Here is a 26,830-nt window from a genome sequence, read left to right on the forward strand (position 1 = left end):
GCTTTCTCTCAACTGGAGTAGGGTTCTGTAGAATTGTGTACTTGTTTTCCTAGTAGATAACCTAGTAGGATTTCAAATTTAGGCATTGGGCTCTGACTCTTGTGAAGATGGTTTCATACCCTGATACCTTTGTTCTGCTTGTATTTGTAGTTATAGGAACAGAACCATCCTTGGGCTAGAGACTCAATAACCCAAATAACCATGAGTCTTCATACAACATATGTATCTGCAAGCCACTAGAACCTCTGAAAGAGAAGTTGGAAGGGTGCTTTAGTCAGCTGGAAGGTACAGAATAGCACTCAGAACTGCCACAAAAGATGTTGAGCCTCCAGCCCAATGAGCTGCCATGATGAAGTTTCTCTGCTATCAGGGAAAAGCCTATTCCTCCATGAGAAGCAGGCAGGAGCCTCCTGAGCTAAGCCCTTCCTGCCAAGGGAGATATGTCTTTTTTTTTTTTAATTTATTTTTTATTTAAGAAAGCATAAGTTAATAAAACCATAGGGTAGAAGGGGTACAACTCCACACAATTCCCACCACCCAATCTCCATATCCCATCCTCTCCCCTGATAGCTTTCCCATTCTCTGTCCCTCTGGGAGCATGGACCCAAGGTCATTGTGGGTTGCAGAAGGTGGGAGGTCTGGCTTCTGTAATGGCTTCCCCGCTGAACATGGACGTTGACTGGTCGGTCCATACTCCCAGTCTGCCTCTCTCTTTCCCTAGTAGGGTGGGTCTCTGGGGAAGCGGAGCTCCAGGACACATTGGTGGGGTCTTCAGTCCAGGGAAGCCTGGCTGGCATCCTAATGACATCTGGAACCTGGTGGCTGAAAAGAGAGTTGACATACAAAGCCAAACAAATTGTTGAGCACTCATGAACCCAAAGGTTGGAATAGTGGAGAGGAAGTGTTGGGGGGGGTACTCACTGCAAACTCCAGTGTACTTCTGCTTTCAGGTATATATTTTGCACTAGTTTATGGATACGTGTGAACATATGCTCTCTCTCACAGAACCTGGTGTATATCTAGGTTTTGGGACTTTGTTAGAAAGTGATCCCCCTGGGATGGAATTAGAGAATGCTATGAAAGGAAAGGTCTCACCCAAGTAATGAAGCTGAAGGGTTGTCATTCCACACCTGAAGTCTCTGGACATAGTCTGAGCTGAAGTATGTTGAGGTGGCAATCGTTGCGTTGATCAGGTTGCGATCGGCTGATGCAATATTATTTGATATGGATTGGGAGAGGCATGCGGGAAAGTGGGCCCTATCCTAAGGTTCCAGGACTGGGAGAAATATAGGCTCTATAGTGGAGATGTGAGGTTCCTGCTGTCTTAGGGTTCAAAAAGACAATGGATAGTTAATGTTATCATCACATTATTTGGTAATTGGGTTAACTTTGAAAAGTCCTTTTGTTAGGGTTTGCTGTATAGTACCCAATATTTTGTAAATAGTTGTGCCAGGGAGATATATCTTATAGCTACCATCTACATTTGAAATCCCCAGTCTCCCCCAGGGCTAGCCAGAACCAATAAGACCCCTGACCTATGTTAAATAAAAGGTTAGAAGCACTGAGGTTGGCTTAAGAATCTGATAGGTGCCCCATGATCCCTGACTTTTCTGACCAGTCCTTGTGACCTGTCCATTTGCAGATGCTGCACAGTTTATTCCTCTCCCCATCACTCACAAATATTAATGTAATTTTTCAAAAATACTTTAGCTCAGCAGGCATTTTCACAAATTCCAAGTATAAGGAACATGAAAGAAAAACTGAAGGAAACAAGGAAACTCTCCAAACATTACAGTTCTGCTTCTTAGGCAACTACATTATAGTTACAAAGGCTATCTTTCTCCTTCTTCTTCTTCTTCTTCTTCTTCTTCTTCTTCTTCTTCTTCTTCTCCTTCTCCTTCTCCTTCTCCTTCTCCTTCTCCTTCTCCTTCTCCTTCTTCTTTCTCTTCTTCTTCCTTTTCTTCTTTTTTGTTATTTGAAAAATTTATTTTAAAAAACTCTCGATATGGTTTAAGATTATTGTTATCATTATTTTGCAGACACATGAAAATGTGTTTATTTATTTATTTATTTATTTATTTTAAAAAGGAGGTATTAACAAAGCCGTAGGATAAGAGGGGTACAACTCCACACAATTCCCACCACCAGATCTCTATATCCTATCCCCATCCCCTGATAGCTTTCCCATTCTTTATCCCTCTGGGAGTATGGACCCAAGGTCATTGTGGGTTGCAGAAGGTGGAAGGTCTGGCTTCTGTAATTGCTTTCCCGCTGAACATTGCGTTGATTGGTCGATTCATACTCCCAGCCTGCCTCTCTCTTTCCTTAGTAGGGTGGGTCTCTGGGGAAGCGGAGCTCCAGGACACATTGGTGGGGTCGTCTGTCCAAGGAAGTCTGGTCGGCATCATGCTGGCTTTTGGAACCTGGTGGCTGAAAAGAGAGTTAACATACAAAGCCAAACAATTATGAACAATTATGGACCTAAAGGCTGGAATAGTGCAGACGAAGTGTTGGGGGATACTCACTGCAGGCTCTTGTGTACTTCTGCTTTCAGGTATATATTTTGCCCTAGTTTATGGATACATATGAACATATGCTCTATCTCAGGGGACTTGGTCTATATCTAGGTTTTGGGACTTTGTTAGGAAGTGAATCACCTGGAATGGAACTAGAGAATACTATGAAAGGAAAGGTCTCACCTGAGTAATGAAGCTGAAGGGTTGTCATTCCACACCTGAAGTCTCTGGACACAGTCTGAAGTGAAGTATACTGAGGTGACACTCACTGCGTCAAAGGCTATCTTTCATCCTCAAAACCTTGCCTACTTCCTTGAACTGGATTCTCTTCACACTAGCATTTTTTTTTTTTTTTTGCAGTGGAACCTTGGGTCACCTCTCTGAATCTCATTTTCCTATCTTATCTGTAAAATGTAGGCAACAGTATTATCTCACAGGAATACTTTGAAGATGAATGCAACAATGTAAGTAAGATGCTTGGCATAGTGTAGGCACCAGGAAATAGTAGTTGCTGGTATTTTTCAGCTATATTTGATTTGTTTTTATGAGAGAGAAAGTAAGCAGAGTTCCACACCAGCATATGTAGTGCTGGGAGTTGAACCTGAGGTCTCACATATACAAGTCCTGCACTCTGCCCCCCAGTCCCCCTCTCTGGTTGTTGATATTTTTTTTGAATACAGTCTCTGGGTTCTCATACTTGGATTTGGAGGCCCAGTGTCCAGGATGCTGGAGATGGGTATGCCTTTCTGAGGGGAAGTAATGGGTTAGCATTTTGAAGTCGATTTGTCCAATCGACTCTTGAATTTCTGAATTTAAGTCAGTACCTGAGACGTGGGTGTTCCAAACATATTTCTTCTTCCCTTTCTTGTAGGCTTCCAGGCCAGTGCCAGTACTTGGGTTTGCCAGTTGCGGATTACTTCAAACAGTGGATTAATCTGAAAAAGGTACAGTGTCTGAGTCCCACTTGGGGCTTCCTCTGATTCTCCTATGCCTCAGATCTCCCCTTTCCCTCCTGCGTTCTCTTTACTTATCTCTTCTTTTCTCAACATCTCAGGTAGAAGGAGGGATACTTAGGCTTAGGAGTGGGATCTCTAATCTTCCTGGCCCTGATTCTTTCCCTGATGGTGGGAAGGTGAAGTTGGTTTAGACGGGCCTTGGTCCTGCCTTGCCCCAGCAGAGCCTTGCTCATGAGGAAAGGCCACAGAAACTAGACCCAATTTCCTTTGAGTATCTAAGAAGAGACTAGGCACCAGTGTAGCACCAAGTACCTTGCAAGTGGGCACTAACATAGTGGGATAAGAGGGAGCCCATATAGCTCAGAAACTGGGCCCTGACAGAGAACAAGTCACTCAGAAAACTATACTCTTACAGTGTGTGCAGTTACTTCCTAGGTAAGCAGAAGAAATGAGACAGGAAAGGATTCTTTTGATCCGTGTTCTGTTGGGATCCTTGCTCTAGGGGTTCCACTGCACTAGGGAGATTCACCCTCATAAATCCTTCTGATGTAAGGCCATTATCCCTGGAGCAGCCTCAGAAACCTCATGTCACCAATCAACTTGGGGACTCAGCTCAGAGAAAGATAAACTCTCTAGAGGGCATGAGGGTGGCTCCTAGGGGGTCTCAGGAAAAAGAGGTCATTGAAGGGTCAGAGTTGGTAATGTTTGGACTGGGTCTTGCACTATGCATCTAAGGAAGACAGGGTATAGTCTGAGAAGTAGATAAGGCCTTGTAAGCAGGGAGAGCAACCTGTATGTGGGAGCTCAAATTAAACATGTGGAGGAAGTGTGAAAGAAAATGACCATGGACTTAGGACAACCATTCTTTGTGATAGTGTTTGAACTCTTTGTCCTCTGGTGTCTGTTTCCTTTGCACTTTAATTTACTGTACATTGACCCATACTCACTACCCCATGTAGCTAAGCAGGCAGCTACTTTTTACCTCCTAGCTTTGGCTGAGAAGGCCAAGTTCTGTCCCACTTCCAGACCTTGGCCTTTGAGCACTTACTCTGAAGTGTCCTCCAGCCATCTCCAGCAGGCCAGTCACTCTCTTTGAGAATCATCTCAGGTATCACATTACCTCTGCCCAGCACATCTTGCCTGAGGTTCCTTAACATTCTAGCTCTCTGTGATCTTGGAGTGTTCAAACTGTGTGTGTGTGTGTGTGTGTGTGTGTGTGTGTGTGTGTGTGTGTGTGTGTGTATATTCACCTGTGTCTTTCCAGCTGTCTTCATCTGGAGCACAGAGACCACAAGTTTAGTTCCTCTCTCTGTTCCCAGTTGGCCAATGTGGCTAAGGACAGAGTATGTGCTTAGTGAACAATTGTTGGCTGATCTTTGAGAGCTGGCTCCTAAAAGGGCCTCACACACAGGGTTTGGCAGGGCTATTTTATGTGGGTGTGGCTAGCCTCGTGTTCTCAGAAGACCAGCATGCCAGCTGTCAGAGTGCATCTGAGGTTGCTTGCTGGGCTCAGCAAATGCAATGTGAAGGCCTGGCCAGGCGAGGCAGGCGCTGACCATGAACAATCCTCTGTGAAGTTCACTTGACTTTTTGGTGTGCATGTTCTATGCCTCTAGGTTCCTTGGCTGAGAGGCAGGAAAGCAGCTGACCCGTGTGGTAACTTAGGTCTACACACACACACACACACACACACACACACACACACATACATATACACACATACTTTGAACACTCTGAGATCACAGAGAGCCAGAGTGTTAAGCCTCAGGCAAGATGTGTGATAGCTGAGATTATTCTCAAGGAGAGTGAACTGGCTTGCTGGAGATGACTGGAAGACACTCAGTGCTACTACCTTGTTGCTGCTGGGGATAAAGATGGGTTGTTCAGATTGGGTCTCTGCCAGACTGCTGAGCTGTAGAGGGCACAAAGATAAACTGAGGACTCTGTTCCTCATTGGCCTTGTGATTACCTTTTGTGAGTACACTAAACAGTTCTAGGGGAAATAAGGAGTCCAACCCCTTCCTCTGTCCTCTAGGCATAGGATGTTCCATGTGCTTGAGGGCAGCAGCAGGAGAGTTGACCACTCTGGATGTTAACATAGTCCTGACTGGCAAGTGTTCAAGATAAGTTATTGCCAAGGATCTGGAGGTTAAGGGGCATGGTGATCTTCCTGACCTTTATACTATACAGTATAAGCAGCACAAACATTCCTGCTCCCTTGAAAAGAAGTAATGAGAAAAGCAAAGCCACAGCCACTTCCAAGCCTTATGCAAAAGCCTTACTCCGTACCTTCTTTCCTCATGTGTGACTTAGACTCTGAATGTCTTCATGGTGCTCTCTTGTCCTTGATGTTTGTCCTTCCACCACCCCTTCCTCTCATTCTCTCCTCAGCTTCTTAGCACAGCTAAAGCACCATGAAAAATGCAGGGAAGGCCCTCCTCAGCTTAGCCACCTATACCCTCCTAGTAAGTGAGCAAATGCCACTGAATCACCATCCCTACTTCCCAAACTGTTTAATCTGAGAAGAGGCAAAATGTTATCTTTTAGTTGCCCTTTTCAGCCTGGCAGTGATATAGGCTGCATAAGGAAGAGCAGCTTTTCAGTGACCAAGTTTTCACATCTCCCACCTCCACCTACTTCCCCTGTAGCAGAGTAGAACAAGCCAGTGTTTGCTGACATTTGGAATGTCATTGAATGATCATATACTCTTATTGAACTGTCAGCTTAAAGAGGACTTGAGGCCCAGCTCCCAGCTCCTTCTAGCAGGTCAAAGTTGTCACTGAGGAGCTAAATGAATACACACACAAATGTACACATACATGCATATGTGAATTAGTAATGTAGGTAGGCATATCCAAAATTGTGTCTAAGTACCCATACATGTTCTTATAGATATAAACTCATTCACATCATCACCTGCAGACATATTTGACAATATGAACCAACACAAATATATTTATACGTACATATTCATGAAGTGTAAAGGCACATGTACATACATAAACATTCACATTTTCAACAGTAAACAAATATTATTGAGTAGCCTTCTGTGGTAGACCTGGAGGTTTAGCAGAAAAGATAGAAGGTGGGGGAGATAGCATAATGGCTAGGCAAACAGACTGTGATGCCTGAGGCTCCAGTCTCCCACATTACTATAAGCCAGAGCGGAGGAATCCTTTAAAAAAAACAAGGCCTGGGTGGTGGTGCACCTGGTTGATGTCCATGTTGCAATGTGTAAGGATCTGGGTTTGAGCCCCTGGTCCCCACACATGAGGAAAGAAGGTACGGAGTAAGGCTTTTGCATAAGGCTTGGAAGTGGCTGTGGCTTTGCTTTTCTCATTACTTCTTTTCAAGGGAGCAGGAATGTTTGTGCTGTTTATACTGTATAGTATAAAGGTCAGGAAGATCACCATGCCCCTTAACCTCCAGATCCTTGGCAATAACTTATCTTGAACACTTGCCAGTCAGGACTATGTTAACATCCAGAGTGGTCAACTCTCCTGCTGCTGCCCTCAAGCACATGGAACATCCTATGCCTAGAGGACAGAGGAAGGGGTTGGACTCCTTATTTCTCCTAGAATTGTTTAGTGTACTCACAAAAGGTAATCACAAGGCCAATGAGGAACAGAGTCCTCAGTTTATCTTTGTGCCCTCTACAGCTCAGCAGTCTGGCAGAGACCCAATCTGAACAACCCACCTTTATCCCCAGCAGCAACAAGGTAGTAGCACTGAGTGTCTTCCAGTCAGTCATCTCCAGCAAGCCAGTTTACTCTCCTTGAGGAAAGCTATGTGAGTGATGAAGCAGTGTTGCAGGTGTCTCTCTGCCTCTCTCCCTATCACCCCCATCCTTCTCGAGTTCTGGCTTTCTGTTTCAGTAAATTAAATAAAGATAATTTAAAAATTAAAAAGAGAATAAGATAAAAATAGCATTGAATTCTCAAGTGTGATGTCCCGAGTCCAACCCCCTGCAGCAAATGTACCAGAGTGATATCTGGTTCTGTCAGTCTGACTGACTGACTGTCTCTGTCTATCTGTTTTCTTTATGAGTAAATAAGTAAAATCTTAAAAGAAAAAGAAATTAAAGGGGACCAGGTGGTAGTGCACCTAGTTGAGTATGTGTTCCCATGTGCAAGGACCTGGGTTTAAGCACCCAGTCCCCACCTGCAAGAGGAAAGCTATGTTAGTGGTGAATCAGTGCGATAGGTGCCTCTCTTCCTCTCTATCTCCCCTTCCCTTCTCAATTTCTCTGTGTCCTATCAAATAAATAAAAAATTAAAAAGATCTTAAATGATTTCAATTGTGCTATAGTACTAGCAATTCAGAACCCCAGAATTAGATAATTAGGGAACCTGATTTAGTGGGGTGGAGTCACAGACTGGTTTCCTGAGAAAGGTTATCTAAGCTGAGACCTGAGGATGAGTAGGAATTAGCTAAGCAGAGGAAGCAGCATACAGAGAGACCCTGAAGTGAGGAGAAACCTGCTAACATCATATAATTAGAATCTAAGTTACAGGAAGGCAGGGAATTGTGTGTTTTGATGACTGTTTTGTCTCTATTACTTTGAATAGTTCCTGGCATGCATTAGATGTTTAATTGCAATTTAGTGAATAAATGATCATCTGAAACATAGGGAATGTAGAGAAGGGGGGAGAGTGGGATGAGATGAAACTGCAGTGGGAAGCAGGAACTTTTAGGTCATATTTGGGATTTTCATCTTTATCCTCAGGGTAATGGGAAGCTGTTGAAGGCCCCTAAACATAGGCATGGTGTCATCTAGTTTGACATTTTGGAAAATCTCTCTGGCTGCAATGTAGAGTGAACTAAGAATGGAGTGAATAAATGAGAAGAGTCTAAGACAGAACACTGAGACATTTGATAGGGGAAAAGTCAGATATGGAGAAGGAGTGGTCACTAATAGTAATAATGCTAATTATCATTTGTTTATTTCATTTAAATAAATCATTTATTTATTTGCATTTTGTGTGCTAGACCTGTGTTGCCCAGTATAGTTGTCACTAGCCACCAGACCATTAGGAATGTCACTGGTATGACTGAAGAAAAAAAAAAAATTTATTTTTTCAGTAATTTGCTCTTTATTTTTAAAAAAGATTTATTACATTTCATAGGAGCTAGAAGGAGGAGGGAGGGAAGGAATGTCAGAGAAACCAAGCATTCCAGTACATGTGGCATGTGATGCTGAGAATTGAACCTGGAATTTCAGACATGAAATTTCTACACTTAATCTATTTTCCCAGCTGCACTTGCTCTTAATTAAAAAAGAAAAAAAATTGACAGAGAAAACAATACCACTCTAGCATATGCCAGCTCCAGGGATCAGACCTAGAGCTCCATGCATGCCAGACCTGTGCTCTGTCCCTGAACCACCTTCTAGCTGCAATAATTTGCTCTTTATTTTAAATTCTTTACTCCTGTTTTTATTTCCTTAGCTAATGTTTGGATGTTGAACTCGTTTTGTGCTTCGCCCTCTGGAGGACTTTTAGCTGGACTCTTGTCCTGGTTCGAGTCTCCATTATTTTTTCTTGTTGTTTTAACCATTTTATATAAGTTAACAGTTTTTTCAATCCCTGAGTTGGAGTTCAGTGGTGTAAAAGCCTTTTTTTTCCCCCTGTAGGCTATGGTAGCCTGAGGGCTTTTAAACTATCAATAGGCTTCTTGGCTTAATCAATGACTCCTGACCAAGAGATAAAGCAGGGTGTGGCAGAGATAATCCAGTGGTTATGCAAAGAGACTTTCACAGCCCTTCAGCTATGCCACCGAGGTATAGGTCTTCTCCTGAGTTTCCCGGTTAGATCTCTGTGCCCTGGTGTCCCTCCCTGTTGCTGCTCCAGATTCTGAGGGTAGTAGCAATGGAGACTCAGAGTTGTACTTGGTGAGTCTCTGGGGAGTCCTTTCCTCCCTTCAGCTGTCCCCTTGTTGGTGGAGCAGACTGAGGTGGTGTCTCCACTGACAGACTGTCGAACTGTTAGCAGTCACTTAATCTCTCCTTAGGCCCCTCTCTCCTCTCTGTCACCAGCCACGCGTGTTTGTACTCACGGGTGATTTACTGGGTTTCTGTGGTCATTCTAGTCCTGTCTTGTTTCGGTCCGGGTGGTCTCCTTTGGTATTCCTAGTTGATCCGGGAGAGGAGAGGAGAGGAGAGGAGAGGAGAGGAGAGGAGAGGAGAGGAGAGGAGAGGAGAGGAGAGGAGAGGAGAGGAGAGGAGAGGAGAGGAGAGGAGAGGAGAGAAAGCGATCTGCTGCTCGTAGCTCCGCCTCCGGAAGTCGAATCCAATTTGCTCTTTATTTTAATTAACTAGTTAATTAAAATATTTTATTTTTAAATTTAGAGAGGTACAGAGAGAGAGACTGGCTAGAGCACTGCTCAGCTATAGCTTATGGTGGTACTTCGGATTGAACCTGGAACCTTGGAGCCTCATGCATGAAAGTCTTTTACTTCATCACTATGCTGTCTCCCTCAGCTCCAATTAATTTATTTTTAATGAAATAGAAGGCCAAAAACTTTTGACAGCATGTTAGGGACAAGAGCCAAATTGGAAAGAGCTGGGAATTAAATGAGAAATAAGGAGGTAGATAAATTTAACCTTTTTTTTCTTTTAAATATGACTTTGAAGGAGGAGAGAGGACCAGGACCAAAGCTATAGTGGCCTAATAATGGGGTTGAGCAGATTTTAAGAGGGAGACATATATGCCCATATGTATGTGCAATTAGAGAAGAAAAGATTGAATATGTAGGACTGAGAGGCCTCTAAGCAGGTGAAGGAGATGGTTATTGACATTGGCTCTCCTCAGGAGGAAAGTTTCCACTTCCATTGTGATGGGGAAGGAGAAGAAGATGGATTCAGAAAGGGGCAAGCAGGCCTGTAGATTTGGGAATTGCTAGTTGAAACAGTTCCCATTTGATGGCTTTTAACTAATAGGGAAAGGCCAGGAAGTTTTGTAGATGGCAAAAATGGAATTCTATAGCTTTACTGAATAGAAATGTTTACTACTGGAAGAAGTATAGTTAAATTTCAAGGTGTATAGTAGAGGTACTCTGTTCTGTTTAATTAATTAGTTGGCTATTAATTAATTAATTCAGCACTAACCTGCCTGGCTGTGGGCATGCAGAAGGCAGACTTTTAAATTCATCCAGTAGGATTTTTCCCTGCAAGTGTTATGAAAGAAGGTGAGGGTGTTGTCAAGATAGTGGTTGCTAAGATGAACTACAGAATCTTAGCTAGCTATTGAGGGGAGAGAAGACAAAGGGGGAGGGGGCCATAAATCTGCAAAAAGTAACTAGGTCTCAATAAGATGAAGAACAGGTATATTGGTTGCATTTAGATAGAAGAATAAGATAGTAAGATTGGAAAGTAGTATGTCCACATTAGTGGTTTCAGAGATGGAGCAGTTCTAGGTGTTGACAGTTTCATAGCAGGTGTGCCCACCAGAGTGGGTAGCTAAGGTTGAGTAGAGAAGAATGTACCTGTAAATGAGGGGGAAGAAATTATAGTTCTGATGTAAGACCTCCATGAAGATGTGAGTCTGGATATACACATTCACACACAATACAAACCTTTGCTACTTACATGACATGTATTATATTCACTGCCTAGGCACAGATACATGCTTGGATACACATGCAGTTCATGTACATTCATACCAAGCTTTGCACATTTACTCACATACGCTCATAAACGGTCTGGAATGCCCTCTGATTTCAGGGTCTGTTTGGATGGGCTTTGGGGAAGCAGGCCACCAGCCTTAGGAGGATTCTGAGTTAGTGCTGGGAGATGGCTCAACCAGTCATGCTCAGAGATTGTAAGGAAGGGGAAGTCACCTAGATTTGAACAGGCATACTAGGGTGTGAAGGGTGCCATTCTACGTTTCCTCTGCCATCTGTGCTATAGCCCTGCTACAGGTCTGGATGCCATAAAAAGAGTGAGGGTAAAGCTGTTAAAGAGGAAGTATGGAGGAGGTGGAGTCCTTCTTGGGTCCTGCTAAGAAGCGTCTGTCTAACCCTCCCTCTTCTGGGAGGGGACAGCAGGAGAAACTGCTGAAGGGAGTGTTAGTGTCTGCGATTGAGCACGACTTTTTCTGACCTTGGAGCATTCAGAGTCCCAATCAGTGCAGTAATAAATTAAGGGCTTATGGAGGAATAAATTCTCGGTCTTAATGAAGTTCTTTGCTGGGGGCCATAGGCAGGTCAGCAGGTCGGGATGATACAGATTGGAGGCTCCAGTGAGTGGGCTGAGCGAGCTAGAAAGCCATCAGGATGGAAAGGATCTGTTATTCTGCAGATCAGACCACACACACATGTGAGGATAAGATTATTGATGGGCAGCCTGACAGGAGCTAGAACTTCATATAATTGTGGCTGCTTGGCTGCAGCTGTAGAGCCACTGGAGCTGTTCATTTGAGGTGGGGTGAGGTGGAAAACACAAAAGATAAAAACCAAAAGAGGTGTGACGATCGAAGGGCCCTGCAAGGTGTTTGTTTTATTTTATTTTGGCAGAAGGAGGGCTTGCGCCAAGACTTAGTGATCAGTACCAGATTAGGACTGTAGTCTAGGTATTTGGTATCATCTAAAGTGCAGGTGTTGTCTGCAGGGTGATGGACAGTTGTGACTGATGTCTTGGAGGGAACCAGCTCTGCAGCAAGGCAGATTAGGGACTCTTAACTGTTTGGGGGAAGAAACACAAGCACAGAGGACAGGACCCAGAGCTCCAGGTGTAAATGAAGAAGAACTGAGGAAATAGACACAGCACAAGAAGAGGGCACTTGGGAGAGCATCCCAGAGTGCTTACTGCTGCAATGTTGGGAGGAGCCAGTTTGGGGGCTGAACACTGCTGAATTGTAGAACTGAAACTAGAACCCGAGGCTCAGGGTTCCTCAACCTGAGGCCTTTCCCCATTCAACCCACCCTCTACAATGCCAGCTTGGGAGGTGTAGTCCAGCCTGCCCAGTTCAGAGGCAGTAGAAGGAACAGTGCTGTATTTGGAGCCAGGGGCAGCTGGAGCTGCAGAGAATGTATGTCTGCTTTCTTCTTATCTCCCTGCCCCCATGGGGTAGTACCCTGCCTGGGCTTTTCCTTTAAATATGTCTTACAGCTGTCTGAACTCTGAAATTTCTTTCACTCCTTCTCTTGCCTTGTTAACATGTGTTGCCTTTGGGGTAATCAGGGAAAAAATATTATGTCCTTTTACAATTACCGGGTTTTGGAATATTAAAATGTCTCGCTGCATCGGCACTGTTATTTTGATTGGTATTCTAACCTTTGACTAGCCCATAAAGCGCGCTGCTCCTGAAGCCAATATTGCAGGACTGAAATTTAATTCCGAAATGATTCCAGATAATAGGGAGACAGATAATATATGCATGAAGGATATTATGTTTGGACTAACTGCAGCAGGGCCAGGCTTGGGAGCTGAATAATAGCCCAGAGTGAGTTATAATCTATGGGACAGAAATGCCTTACTGTCAGGGCCAGGATAGGAACTCTTAAATCAAAGACATGGAAAAGGGTGTGATTGCAGTGTGTTTGCTTTGACAGGAAGAGCACTGGAGCCAAGTGGGTCCTAGGTATCGAAGACTATGGCCCATCCCATCCCTTGGTCAGAATATCTGAAGCCCAGGATGATCAAGCTCATTTCATCACCATCTTCCTATCTCTCACCCCTGTAATATTCTAGCCATATCAAACTTCTTGCTGTTCTCCCCATATATAAGACTACCTCACCTTCCTTTGTACATCTTATTCTGTTTTTCTTACACAGTCTTTCCACTTTTTTAGTGTATTGGTGAAACTCCTGCTTATTCTTCAAAACCCACTTTTTGAACCTGCCTCTGACATTCCCCCCCTTCAGAGAAATCCTTAATAACCACCTCTTTTATAGGCCTTTAATACTTCATATTGAGTATAGCACAGGTTTTATAGTTGTCTGCTTACTAGATTATGAGCTCTCTGAGGCTTACATGCTACCCATCTCTGTATTTCCAGTGCTCAACACTGGGCCTACTGCCTACTAGGTATCAAAAGCACTAACTGAATTCACACTGAAGATAGGACAACAGTAATAAACTCCAGAGTATAGAATCCTAATTCTCTCCCAGACATCTGAGTCAAATAGACTTAGAGAAGTTAAGTGTACTGTATGTACCTAAGGCCACAGAGCCAAAAAGAGGCAAAGCTAGGATTTGAACCCAGGTACCTACACTTTTTTTTTTTTCCCCCAGACCATGTATCTTAGGCAGATGTGCAGAGATGGAGTTGGAAGAAGGGTAGGAAAGATAGAGGCTTAGTTTTCTGACTCCTTTTCATAGCGCAGAAATTTAGTCTTCTTTATTGGAGATTGTACTGGTTCTTGGCCTCTGTGAGACTCAAGTCCTGGATGGCACTGTGCTTTCTGTTGCCACACAAAAGACACTCCTTTATTTTGAGTTTGTAGCAAAGATTAAGAAAATACTGTGAGAAAAGCACCCAGGTGATTTTGGAGAGCTCTTAAGGATACTTGGAGCTCTTATTATTGTCTGAAAACTTCCTGGATAGTACTTTTCCCCCTTTAGTATTCAGTGGGCCTTCTATTATGACTATATACTGGTAAAGTACATAATGAAGCAAGTTAGGTGAATGTCTTTGACTTTTAAATGGTTTTGCATTTTGTTAATTACAGTACTATTTCTATAAATCCAGACAAATGACATGACAATAAGTAAGATTTCCTCTTCACTTAATCTCTAGGCGATGATTGGGATATATACTGGCCCATGGGAAAATGACTCCATATAGGATAATGGAGATAATGGAGACTACTGGTGCAAGAGAGAACTTTGGAGCCAAATGAGTCTGGCTAAGACATCTGATACTGCTACCAAACTAGCTGTTTGATCTAGAGAAATTCCTTAACCTCTCTGAACCTAGAAAAGATGACAGATATCTGACACACAGAGCTTGGGCTCTGGCTTGATTTAATTTCAACTCTGCACTTACTACTTATGTGGCTTTAGGGAAATCACATGTTGTCTCTCAGCCTCACATCATCCTTTGTATAACAGGAAAACTAACACCCATTCCCTGAGTTGTGCATGAAGCAATAGCACTATACTTTTGCTCCTCCCTCTCCTAGCACAGACCACTAGAGGTGAGATGGCTAGGCTTCAAAGAATGGAGGAGAAAGGAGATAGGAGCTTAATGTAGACATTGAAGCTTGGAAAGGGATTTTCCCAGCAGTATTCAGTTGAGTGCCTGGGATGGGGAACCTTCTGCAGTTTCTGTTCTACCTTACCCACAGTCACACTAAGGAGGAGGGCCAGTCTTCTCATGCCCTCGATTCCAGCTGCCATCAGCATGCTGACTCTCTACTGTAGTTCAGAGTCGCATTCACCTTCAGACAGGTCTTGCCTCTGTCACCCACCTTGGTGTATGATCTTGAACAAATGACCTACCTTTCTAGAATCTTTCTCACTTATAGAAATAATACAGTAATATTTAAGAACAGATGCTGTTCTAAATGTTTTCTGTGAATTGACTTAATCATCTGTGAGGAAAATATTATTATTAGTCATCTTAAAGATGAAGAAATTTGAGGTACAGGGAGATAAAGTACTGTCCACAAGGTTCCGCACCTAGTGAGTGATGGAACAGGTGCTTGAATCTAGGTGTAGACTCCAGAGTTCATACTCTCAATTTACTTGCTCCATTGCATTTTTTTTTTAAGTTAGTAATCTGGTCCAGCCACATGTATGCCTTTTACCAATGAAAAAACAGAGAAAGTATGAGCAAACAAGTACAGTAAAGAGCCATTGCCCAATTGTCTAGTTTAGAACTGGCCTAGATTACCTTCTGAGAATGAGGCAAAGCTCTTAGAAACTGTTAGGCTTATGTCCATCGAGGGAAGGAGAGCAGAGGGGTCAGGGAAAGCTGTAAAGGATAGAGGCTCTCTGCCTTACAGCCATGGGCAGCGCAAGATTGGTATACCACAATATCCCATACGTATACTCATGGTAACGTAGGAGATTGCAGCCTGAGGAATCAGGCCATGTTTGTAAAGTTCCGAGACCAGTGTTGGTGTTCTGTGTGTGGCTGGCAGCTTGACACAACCTTAGCCAGGGAGTCAGCCTTGATCTGCTTCCACGGTGAATGTGGCCATCAGGGCAAAAGGAGCAGGTGAAGGTATTAACTCCAGGCTGCTGGGATGTTTTCCATCTCTGCAGCTACTGTGAGAGGACCTCTTCTCTGCAGCTGGCCCAGGGATCTGTCTCTGCCTCTCCATGACTGCTTCTCAGAGTCTGTGTCCTGTCAAGTGACTCAGACTCTCTGTCCTAGCCCCACTGTCAGCCTTCTCTTTCTCTTGTACTTGTCAGGAAGTGAATTCTGAGCTCACTGTGGAGCTTAGGTGAGTAGGGAGCTACCCTGGGTCTCATTGGGTAGCTGGATTTAAACTTGGACGTGCTGACTGCAGGGCCAACACTTTTAACCCACAGGCCAAATACCAATGCCTAGTATAACCTGGGATTGGATGTTATGTTGTGGGTTCTTCCTCTGTGAAGGATAACGAGCCACTTGAAGAAAGGGACAAAATCTACTTCTTGTGGGTTAAGCGCAGGTGGCACAAAGTGCAAGGACCAGCGTAAGGATTCTGGTTTGAGCACCTGGCTCCCTACCTGCAAGGGAGTTGCTTTACAGGTGGTGAAGTAGGTCTGCAGGTGTCTTTCTCTCCCCCTCTCTGTCTTCCCTTCCTCTCTCCATTTCTCTCTGTCCTATCCAACAATGACGGCATCAATAACAACAACAATCATAGCTACAACAGTAAAACAACAAGGACAACAAAAGAGAAAATAAATAAATATTTAAAAAATCTATTTCTCTGAACCCACAGAGCTAGGCAAGTGGAGGGGATCTCAAGGAAACATTTGGCTGTATAGATACTGTGAAATAACTGAGAACTTCAGTACTCATTGTTAAGTCTGAGGGAGCCAAGGGAGTCTCTAATAACTTTGCCTTCCCCTAGGTTAATTTATGTTTTTAGTTTTTTCCTTTTTGTCTTATTTTTGCTGCTCTGGACCCTGCAAAGTGAGGAAGGTTACAGAAAAGGACAAGAGGACTTTGAAGGCAACAGGCACAGCCCTGCCTTCCATCTATCTTCCACAGTATCCTGAAGGCCACGGTGGAAAGGCAGGCTCATTGACCACATTCTAGTTTTTAAACACAGGGATCTTGTACACACATGATTCCACTGCTCACAACTCTCCCTTCCCTCCCCTCCCCTCCCCTCCCCTCCCCTCCCCTCCCCTCCCCTCCCCTCCCCTCCCCTCCCCTCCCCTCCCCTTCCTTTCCTTTCCTTTTTATTTATTCCCTTTTGTTGCCCTTGTTGTTTTATTGTTGTAGTTATTGTTGTTGTTACTGATGTTGTCGTTGTTGTTGGATAGGTCAGAGAGAAATGGAGAGAGGAGGGGAAGACAGATGGGGGAGAGAAAGATAGACACCTGCAGACCTGCTTCACTGCTTGTGGGGGCTTGAACCAGGATCCTTACGCGTGTCCTGCGCTTAACTGACTGCACTACTGCCTGACTACTCCCCCTTCCTTTCTTTTTAATTACAGATAGAGAAAGAGAGGAAGAGAAAGAGATACTAGAGACACACAGCACCACTCCACCATTCTTGGAGCTCCCCCTCCACTACCCTTAACCTCCACCCCCCCCCGTGCTGTCTGTGGTGCTCCCATGTGATCCTGAGGCTCTAACCCAAGTCCTCACTCATGGTAAAGTGTGTACTCTCCCAGATGAGCTTTATCTTGGTCCCAGATTTGACATCTCTTTGTATTAATAACAGAGTGTCAATGAACTGAGCCTTGATTGGTGCCAGCCTCTGTGCTAGGTGATTTACATATGTTATTATGTTCTGTCTCCTAGCTACTCAGCAAGGAAGAAACAGTTGTCCCTATTTATAGGTGCTAAAATAGAGACTTAGGTTAAGAAACTTGCCCCACTTCACATGGCCAGGATATAAATTCAGATTCTTTCCTTACAGAGCTTCCTTCTTGTTATTTATCGCATACCAGGTACCATCTGAAGGCACTTTCTCTTATTTGACCTGGTTTGAGCTGGAGATTGGGGAGCATCACCAGCTATTACAAGTTGCATGGCTAATAAAAGTCAGTGACTGACTTCATACTGCAGATCTCGTGGGAGAGATATTTACTTACCTATTTATTGTGGAGCCAAGTCCTTGCTCATGTATGATTTTTACCACCCCTGGGCCACTTTTTCATATGTACATATTTTCTTTCTTTTTTTTTCTTTATTGGGGAATTAATGTTTTACATTCAACAGTAAGTACAATAGTTTGTACATGCATAACATTCCCCAGTTTCCCATATAACAATACAACCCCACCAGGTCCTCTGTCATCCTTCTTGGACCTGTATTCTCCCCACCTACCCACCCCAGAGTCTTTTACTTTGGTGCGATATGCCAATTCCATTTCAGGTTCTACTTGCGTTTTCTTTGCTGATCTTGTTTTTCAACTTCTGCCTGAGAGTGAGATCATCCCATATTCATCCTTCTGTTTCTGACTTAGTTCACTCAACATGAGTTTTTCAAGGTCCATCCAAGATCGGCTGAAAACGGTGAAGTCACCATTTTTTACAGCTGAGTAGTATTCCATTGTGTATATATACCACAACTTGCTCAGCCACTCATCTGTTGTTGGACATATTTTCATGGAGTGGGAGGCGGGGCAGGGCAGGGAGAGAGAGACCATAGCATCAGAGTTTCCTCTGATGCTGCTAAACTCCCATTCTTTCTGGGCCTCATACCTGGACTGTGTGCATGGCAAGGCTTGCACTCTACCTGGCAATCTCTCTCTCTCTCTCTCTGACCCCAGTGATGCCTATTTAATGGGAATCTGTGTGTGAGAAAATGTGCCCCTGTATACATGCATTCATATGTGTTTAGGGAAGTGTATCTCCTCTTGAAGAGGTTTGTATCTGTGTGTGCTCAGGTATGTGCTTGAGCCCACATATGGGAATATGGCTATCGAGTAGGCATGGAATCTGTGTATTCACCCCATGCACCTGAAAGTAAACAGATGAGGCTCTGTCTCTAGAAGACAAGAGTGCAAAAATTCCTGGACTCACCTTGAAGCTGGATGAGAAAGACAGAAGCTCTGGTGCTGGGTCACTTACCCTTCCTGAGACCTCATTTTCCTTATCTAATGAACCAGGGAGTGAGTTGAATGAAGTGATCTCTTCTACTCTTGTCATTCTGATATCATGATGATACTACAGATTTCCTCTTTTTGCTCTTAGCAAAAAGTGAGACAGACACAAGTAAAGTAAGGGAAATTCCTCTCTCACCTTCACCTACTTTGATCTCTAGCCTTGGGATTATTTTCCCATCCCATTGGAAAGAGTTGAAGGTTCAGGGAAGACAGGATATTGGTATCCGGTTGGGAGAGCTGGGGGCTCAGATGTTGAGTAAGAGTTTGGATAGCTGGTACTTGTCCCAGTGTGAGGTAACCTGGATGGGACATGAATGACTTTGATACTTTAGACTTATGTGTGAGAATATGGGATGAGAAACTTGTATCCCGACTTTTTTGGGGGATAGATATAATACAACACCCCCCCCCCAAAGAAACAAGAAAATACCCTAAATAGCCCAGGCCTGTCCTGTAAACTTTGAGCCCCTTTGTTGATTGTCTGGGCTGTCATGGAGTGATGGCCGAAAGACCAAGAAAAGTAACTAGACAGGGGCCAGGTGGTGCACCTGATTAAACGTACACAGTGTAATGCTCAAGGACCCAGGTTCAAGCCCCTGGTCCCCACCTGCAGGGGGAAAGCTTCATGAGTGGTGAAGCAGGTCTGCAGATATCTTTCTGTCTCTCTCTCTCTCCCTGTCTCCCCCGTCCTCTCAATTTCTCTCGGTCTCTATCCAATAATAAATAATTAAAAATTTAAAAAAACAAATTAGACTTGTGTACACATTTATATAGAACTTTCACTATTCAGACCTAGCTGTGAACTGATTTGCCCTACTTTCAAATCTCTTGGAAGAAGAGTGGTTTTAAGGTTGGGTGTTTTAATTTCCTCTGGTTGACTTCTCAAACTATCTGGCTGACTCCTCAAGAGAGGAGACCTTGACTGTCTCAATATTCACTTGGGACTATAGCAGGATTTTTGTCTTTTCTGTCCCATTAGTTCTCTGTCAGTTCCCTATAACTTCTGAATTCTACTGGCTGCTCTGCAGAGAAGAGACACACATTGCAGGGCACTCAGTGCTAGGGGAGACTTCCTCCTGTTGGTTGGACTGATGAAATTGAACATAGGTGGTTAGGGCATCTGTATTCACATCCAATCACCAGTCACTCACTGAAACCTGTGTGCCAGAGCATTTAGACTCAGTGATGAGCCAGGTCAAGTCTTCAACTGTACAGAATTCCCAGTCTAATGGGAAAAGTAGCAAGCAAGGTGTATGGATAAAATACAATGAAGTTAGTAAGTAGGGTGATAGGAGTATATATATATAGTATGATTTTATATATATATACACACATATAGGTGTATATGTATATTATCTGTATTGAGTTGGAGTTAGGAAACATCAGATTCATGTAGGCATGTCTGTGTTATCATTTATCTCCTGTTTGTGAGACTCAGTAATCTCAGAAACACCTGAATGAGCTAGCCTATGCTCACTAGACCTCTGATACTTCTTTAAGGGTCTGAAAGTGGGGCCCTCAAGAGACCCTAGGTTGCACTGCTTGGAAGAGGAGTGACTCTCCAGGAGAGATGAACTCCAGTCTCATGTTCAGCATGTGCTTGTGTGCAGGTGTGCTTGTGAGTTTACACAGGTAAGAGCCTAAGTGTGCATATGACCAGAGTGCCCTGTCCTCAGCACCATGACCAGGTCTGGGACTGGACTAGACACCTACTTGGCTGCAGGCAGGAGGACAGGCTGCAGGCAGATCCCAGGGCAGCCTGGAGGCCTCCCTAGTGGTGTATTTGCTGTGCCTAATTACCCGGCAGTTGTTTAACTATGCAAGCTGCATGCCTGCCTTTATTGCGCTGTGATTGCTGAGCTGCCTATGGGGAGTGTCATAAAAAGATATAAAATGCCCATTATCTGTCTGACGCCTTCCTCCTGGACTGTGGGTGTTTGTGTTTTATTTTATTTTTATGGCTTGAGGGAAGCTCAGCAGGAAAGGAAGGGAGGGAGGAGAGAAGGGAGGAGAGGTAGTACAGGGGTGGGGGGCTGGGAGACGGAAGTGCCCCTTCATTCTCTGCTCAGCCATGAACTGATGGCTCTCCCATCCAGAGAGGTAGGAGGGTCCCAGGTCAGGACAAGATGCTCAGGAAGTAAGGCTGAGACCTTCCCCTCTTAATCCTTCTGCAAGCCCTACAGCTTATGTTTCTACCTTACATATCTGTCAGCTTTCATGTAAGGTCACTGTTTAGGGTGCAGGGTTCTGAGAATGGGCTATGGGGAATGATCTCTCATAACCTTCAGTCCTTTAGTGGCTGTGATGATCTGGCTTGCTGCTGGCCTCCTAGAGGACCATGACTTGCTTTGGGACCAGTAGCACAGGCAACATCATCTGAAGCCCTCTCCACTACAGCCCCTCCCTTCTCTTCTAGCCACAGTGCTGTATTCAGGCCCATCTCATCAAGATTCAGTGGATCTTGGGGAAACTTCCTAGATCAGAAGGAAAGGAATTAATACAATTTAAGCACTTTCCCAGCCAAGCAGAACCTGTGCAAGGCACTGAGGCCAGAGATCAGAAGAGCTTATGCTATGTAACTAAAGTGCCAACTTCACAATAGGTGTTCAATAAATGTTTCTTAAGTAGGATTGAACTTGACATTCATTCAGTTTGTTTTTCTTCTTTTTATTACCTATTTAATATTGATTTACAAAATTACAAAATAACGTATAATTCCATACCATTCCTACCACCAGGGTTCTGAGTCTCCATTCCCTCCATTGGACACTGTTACAGTTCTCCCAAGGTCACAGATATGGGTTGACTATTATTTCTATTTCTATATATTTATATGTTTTTGTCCATTTTTTTCTATGGTCCTGCCTTCTGTTCCTCTCTAAGTCACACCTACCCGTTACTACTTCTGAACACTCATTCATTTTTCATCCAGTAAATGGCTGTTAGGGTACCTACCAAGTCAGGCACTCTGCCTAGCACTGGGGATAAAATAGTAGAGAAAAGCTGACAAAATTCCAGCTTTCATTGGTCATTAGAGTTTATTAGGAGAGGATTTAAGGATTGAAGCCATGGGTAACTGCTCCCTCCAAAACCATGTGCTCGAATTATGACCTGTTGTTTCCCCAGCCTGAACCATCAACTCTAGTCTGCCCTGTTAGGATTATCTATCTTCTATACTTGAAAGATCTTGATGTCTACTGAATGAAGTATAGACTTTCTAGCCTGTCCTTTTAGACTCTCAAAGTCTCCTTTCTAACTTCAGCAGGTCATCAAAGAAAGTCATTGTAAAATTGAGGGGGAAAAAAAAAGAAATTCTAGGCAATGGTGAAATAAATGTTATTAAGGGTGTGGTTTTGGTACATGTCATTTCCTTGAAGTTGGAGTTTCCAAGAACCTTCAAGGGTGTTAAGTGAGGAAATACTAGTTGTCAAGATAACCTTTATGGTCCACATTCAAACCATTATTCACATCTGCTTTATTTATCTGGAATACCTTTTCCTGCAGTCCTGCCTAGTGGTGCCTGCTGATCCTAAAACCTTAACTCCTTTCCATCCTATATGAAGGCTTTCAGTTTCCCTTTGGGAACATCCTTCATTTTCACAGACCTGTTTTCAGTGCCTCTAAATATTGAGGCACTATGCTGTCCAACCTTCTCTACCTAAGTCTAGAACATTTTTGTACCCCCCCCAAAAAAAAAACCTCTATGAGCAGTCCCTACTTTCTTCCAAATGTCCCACATATTTTTATGATTTTGTTTTATATCATTGTTTTCATTTTTCATAATTTGTTTTATGCCTTTACATTGATAAATTTGCTTGTTCTTGCAATTCTGGGAATTTCTTAACAGATATTTTGTGACTGACTTTCACTTAGCACAATTTCAAGGTCATCTGTTTTGTACTGTGAGCCAGTACTTCATTTATTTTCATTGCTAAATGATAGTCCAGCTTGTGGATATACCACATTTCATTTATCTCCTTATCCATTGATGGATATTTGGGTCATTCCCATTTTTTTGCCTGTTATGAATAATTCCATTATGAACACTCATGTACAGGTTCACTCTATTGTTTTTAAACACTTCTCTGTGTTTCCTAGTATATTGTTAGCTCCTGAAAGTAAGGCTCACTTCTATATAATGTATCCCCACTCCTTACCCCATGCTTAGCACTTAGTAAATGTCAGTGAATGAATATATGCATGCTTTCTAATTCTCTTTCCCTCTCAGGATATAATAGCAAATTGTTGGGATCTGTTTTAATCACACAACCCACTCTGTCCTGGGTATCTCTGTATACATATATCTGGTACCCATGCTGAAGCATAAGTTCATTCATCAGTGTCCTTGGCCCTTTCATTCTGCTGTTGGCTTCTTTAGTTAAATCTTTGCTCAGGAACAGCTGATGTGAAAAGATTTCCTGGGTTGCCCCCATAATGGCAGATATGGCCTCTGGCTATCCAAACACTTGAGGCAAGTATAGACTCTACCTCTCCACCTGCTTCCCTTTCCTGCTGAGACTCTGGGTCAGCCTCAGGGAAGGCTGAAGCTGTGGAAAGACTCTGCCTGGATTGTTAGGTGGGGTGGCAGCCTGCCTGACTTGAGCCCTATGTCACAGGTCCTGATGCCTGGCATCTGAGGAGGGGAAGCAGCCTGTACAGTCATTTCAGGCAGTAACCAGATCTGTGGGAGCAAAGGAATTTCTAGAACCAATAGTCTGAGAACTTAGCAAAACCAATATTTCTCTTTTCTCTGCACTCACTCACCCTAATAGTTTGAGCTCATAATTAGAATTGGGCTTTATTAGGCTAATTAGGAGGTAGGAATGATGGCAGAAGGGCATGTGGAGGTGCATTTGGGCGGTGGGCAGTAAATCTAGAGTTTTAATAGGTTTGCTCCATAATCAGGTGGTTGGGAAGGCTGACTGGATAACTGAGCCCTCTCCCTCCCTCCTGCTCCTGTCACTCCTTGAAGTGGCCTTCATACTTTGTTGTCCTTGTCCCTGCTACTGGCAGTGGCACTGGGATAAGGGGGCCTCAAGAAGGAGGGAGGAGACCCCACCCAGAGCTTCATTGCCTATGCACACACCGTCCAGCCTGGCGGCATGATTACCTTGCTGAGAAATCCGTCCAGGCGCAGGGCTGCTGATAGCAATCATTGATTAAGAGGGTAATTGTCCTGAAAATTCAGATTGATCAGAAGGCAGAAATGATAACTTGTGTAACTGTGTTTAAAGCCACGTCCTGTCAATAGAAGAGACTGAGATGTATCACGCCAAGAGGGGGGCAGAACGGATGGGTGTGTGCGGGCGGGCGCTGCCATCCTTCTCCCAGGGCTGAGCAGGATGTTTCTTGTCAGTAACCTGGACTATTGGAGATTCAATCACTTTTATCTCCCCCCTCTCTCTCAATCCAAATGCCTTTTCATATTAGGAAATTAGAATTGGCCCTGCTCATGCAAGATTTATTAGCTCTACTGAGCAGTCGCACCAAAGAGTAAATGATTTTGCATTGCTGGAGCTTTTTACACATTAGGACCCAACTTCTTCCCTGCTCTGTGCCACTGGCTGCCTGGAGGAGTGGATTCAACAACCAGGTACTCAGGGTGTGAGCTTGCAAAGTCTGGTTTGGGAGGAAAGCCTCACTCAGGTCTGGCTTCTTATAGGGTTTGGGTGAACATCCCAGAGTTGGATGTCCTGATGGAGGTCCTCTGAGTGTGTGTTGTGATAGGGACTGACGATAAAGGCAGAGAGACTCCTCCCTCCCCTCCCCTGTGCCTTCTCTCCCCAAAGCCTGGGACTGTTCTGTCAGGGGTGGGCCTACAAAGGCTGGTACATCTTTCTGAGCCCCTGGGGAAGCTGTCTAGGACATTGTCTGGGTGTTTAGAATGTGAAAACTGCTTAGAGCAAGTTTAAGGCTGTCTGGATCTGCTGGCTACTTGTGTCTAGGGGACTTCAGGGTTGACTCTGGTTGAGGCTTTGTGATCTGCCAGCAATGCAAGCTCTTGGGGAAGGGAGGGCCTAGCATCCAGGCTTCACTATAGCCTTCGACTCAGAGACAGTGCAGGCATATATAACTAGCTATACCTGGCTTGCCTTGAGAGCCAGGAAATCGCTAGGCTGTTTTGGTTGTGAAGAGAACCATTCTCCTGCTCTGAGAGTGCCCTCCCTTCTTACCCTTTGTCTTTAGTCTTCCATGTCTTTGGGTCACATGGCCCCACAGACAAATGCCAGTCATTATCATTGGTTCACCCTTCTTCTTGCAGGTATTTGATCCTAGAAACTTGAGAGAGCAGATCAGAGTACTTCTCACATGGGGCAAGGGGAAGTTTAATGGAACTTCTGATTTTTTGTGGAAGGGATATGATCCCAAGAACTAGCCTCTCCCTACTTTACTCTTTTACTTGACCCTCTGAGTTCTCCTTTGCTCTGATGCTCAAGTTATTTCCCCCCAAGTTAAGATATAGCTGGTACATCATTAATGCCAGAGGTACAGAGTTGGGCTGGAAGTGATGGGTCTCCAGGAGTAAGTGTTGAATGTAGATGGCAGCCATTTTGATTGAGAAGCTGGGCTGTTTTCAGACAGGAGGAGGCTTTTGGTGGGGGGGAGAGAATTTGCCAAATGTCTGAATGATGTTTCCTAGTTGGAACCTGCCTTGGGTCAGATCTATAGGCCATCAGCTTTTTGACTGTGGGTCTGCTTCAGGTCTTTCTTTTCCATCAGCAGATTCTGCCCTTGGAGAAACCTTGACTTTCATGGTAGTCTCCCCTCACTGAACTGATCAGGAAGGGCAGGCCTTTCTTCTGCACATACGTGCCACCCTCCCTCCCCCTTCCACCTTCTAGATGGACACCTACCAAGAAGGGTATATTGAAGACTACAGCAATCTGGGAGCTTGATGCAGCCCCACTGTCCCCTACTATAGTGGATTATGAAAGGAACAAGTGTATGGGGCCCTGTGAGCTTCTGCCTCTGCCTCTGAGCTAGGCCTGCTGCTGCCTAGAAATACTTTGTAATTCAGAGATAAGACTGAGTAATGTTTGGCTTAGTCAAATGCCACAAGCAGCTTGGACCTAAAAACATAGTACTCAGAGGACAGATTTTCAAGGATCTAGGGGAGACAAGAGGGCCACTAATGATAGAAATAAACTTTATAAATAATGTTACCTTCTAGAGCCCAGAAGAGAGGGTGCCTGTGAGAGTTCAGGCAGGCATCCAGAGAGGGGATGAACTGAAGTTGTGGGAGTGCACCATGGAAGAAGTGTGAGTGAGCATCTAGGAGAAAGAATAAGAAGTGGGGCTAGAACTAGGGCACAGCAAGTTTTATTTTTCCTGGGCACACCTCTTTTTAACCTGTGAAATACTAGCTGGGCTAGCTGGGCAGCTGAGGAACTAGGGGTCTTGGATTAGACCAGCTGGGAGCTGAGTATGGAAAGATTTGTGGTATAGAGCCATAGAGAATGGACTCCAAGCATTCCCTCTGCTCCACTCTCTTTCCCATCATGCCTAAAGAGCCTAGAGAAGGGGTCAGGGATCCCCACTAAGAGAACAATCAGGGGAATCTTCTAGACAGCTTGCTCCACCCTTGCTAAACCCACCAGCTCTGTCTTGAGCTGAGCTCTAGCCCTGATGCCAGGGGGTGGGCTCGTTCCCATGGGCCCCGTAGGGAGGCCTGAAGAAGACCTGGAAGCCCAGAGACTTATTTTCACTGGAATTTGACCTAAAGCAGGATTGGAAGGAAAGAAAAGAAACTGAACAAAAGTGCAGGCAGGAAGGAGCTGTTAACGAGCCTTTCTTTCTCTTTGGGGACAGAGCAGAGCGCATAGCGGGGCGCGGCGCCTGCTCTCCTCAGCCTCTCTCTAAGGTAGCTGCAGTCTCTGGCTGCTCCTGTCTTGCTCGCTCTCCTTTTTCCCCTCTCTTCTTTCTCGGCTCTCTCTATTATGGGGACTTGCTCCAGCTCTTTCTCTCTCTTCTGTCTCTCCTTTTGTTCTCTCTTTGTCTATTTATCACACTGTGAAGGTTGAAAGAGATGTTATTAATCTGGGAGAATGAAGGCAGGATTAGTGGTATGAATCGGATTTTGAGAGGTGTAATGATAGAAAGACTCGCTCGGCTGGCGGCCTGCGTGAGCTTGATAAATGGGGA

The 26,830-nt window shown here is 44.3% G+C and overlaps 1 protein-coding gene across 8 annotated transcripts in view; it reads left to right on the forward strand.

Annotated features, from left to right (window-relative positions):
* Positions 1–26,830, forward strand: part of ERI3 (ERI1 exoribonuclease family member 3) — a 138,633-nt gene that overhangs the window by 68,209 nt on the left and 43,594 nt on the right. For all 8 annotated transcript variants that reach the window (XM_060206029.1, XM_016191650.2, XM_007530969.3 and 5 more), the window contains one exon: positions 3,388–3,460. In XM_060206029.1, the coding sequence (XP_060062012.1) occupies positions 3,388–3,460 (73 nt within the window). The remainder of the gene's footprint in view (positions 1–3,387; positions 3,461–26,830) is intronic.

The sequence above is a fragment of the Erinaceus europaeus genome, chromosome 13, assembly GCF_950295315.1.
Source record: "Erinaceus europaeus chromosome 13, mEriEur2.1, whole genome shotgun sequence".
NCBI lineage: Eukaryota > Metazoa > Chordata > Mammalia > Eulipotyphla > Erinaceidae > Erinaceus > Erinaceus europaeus.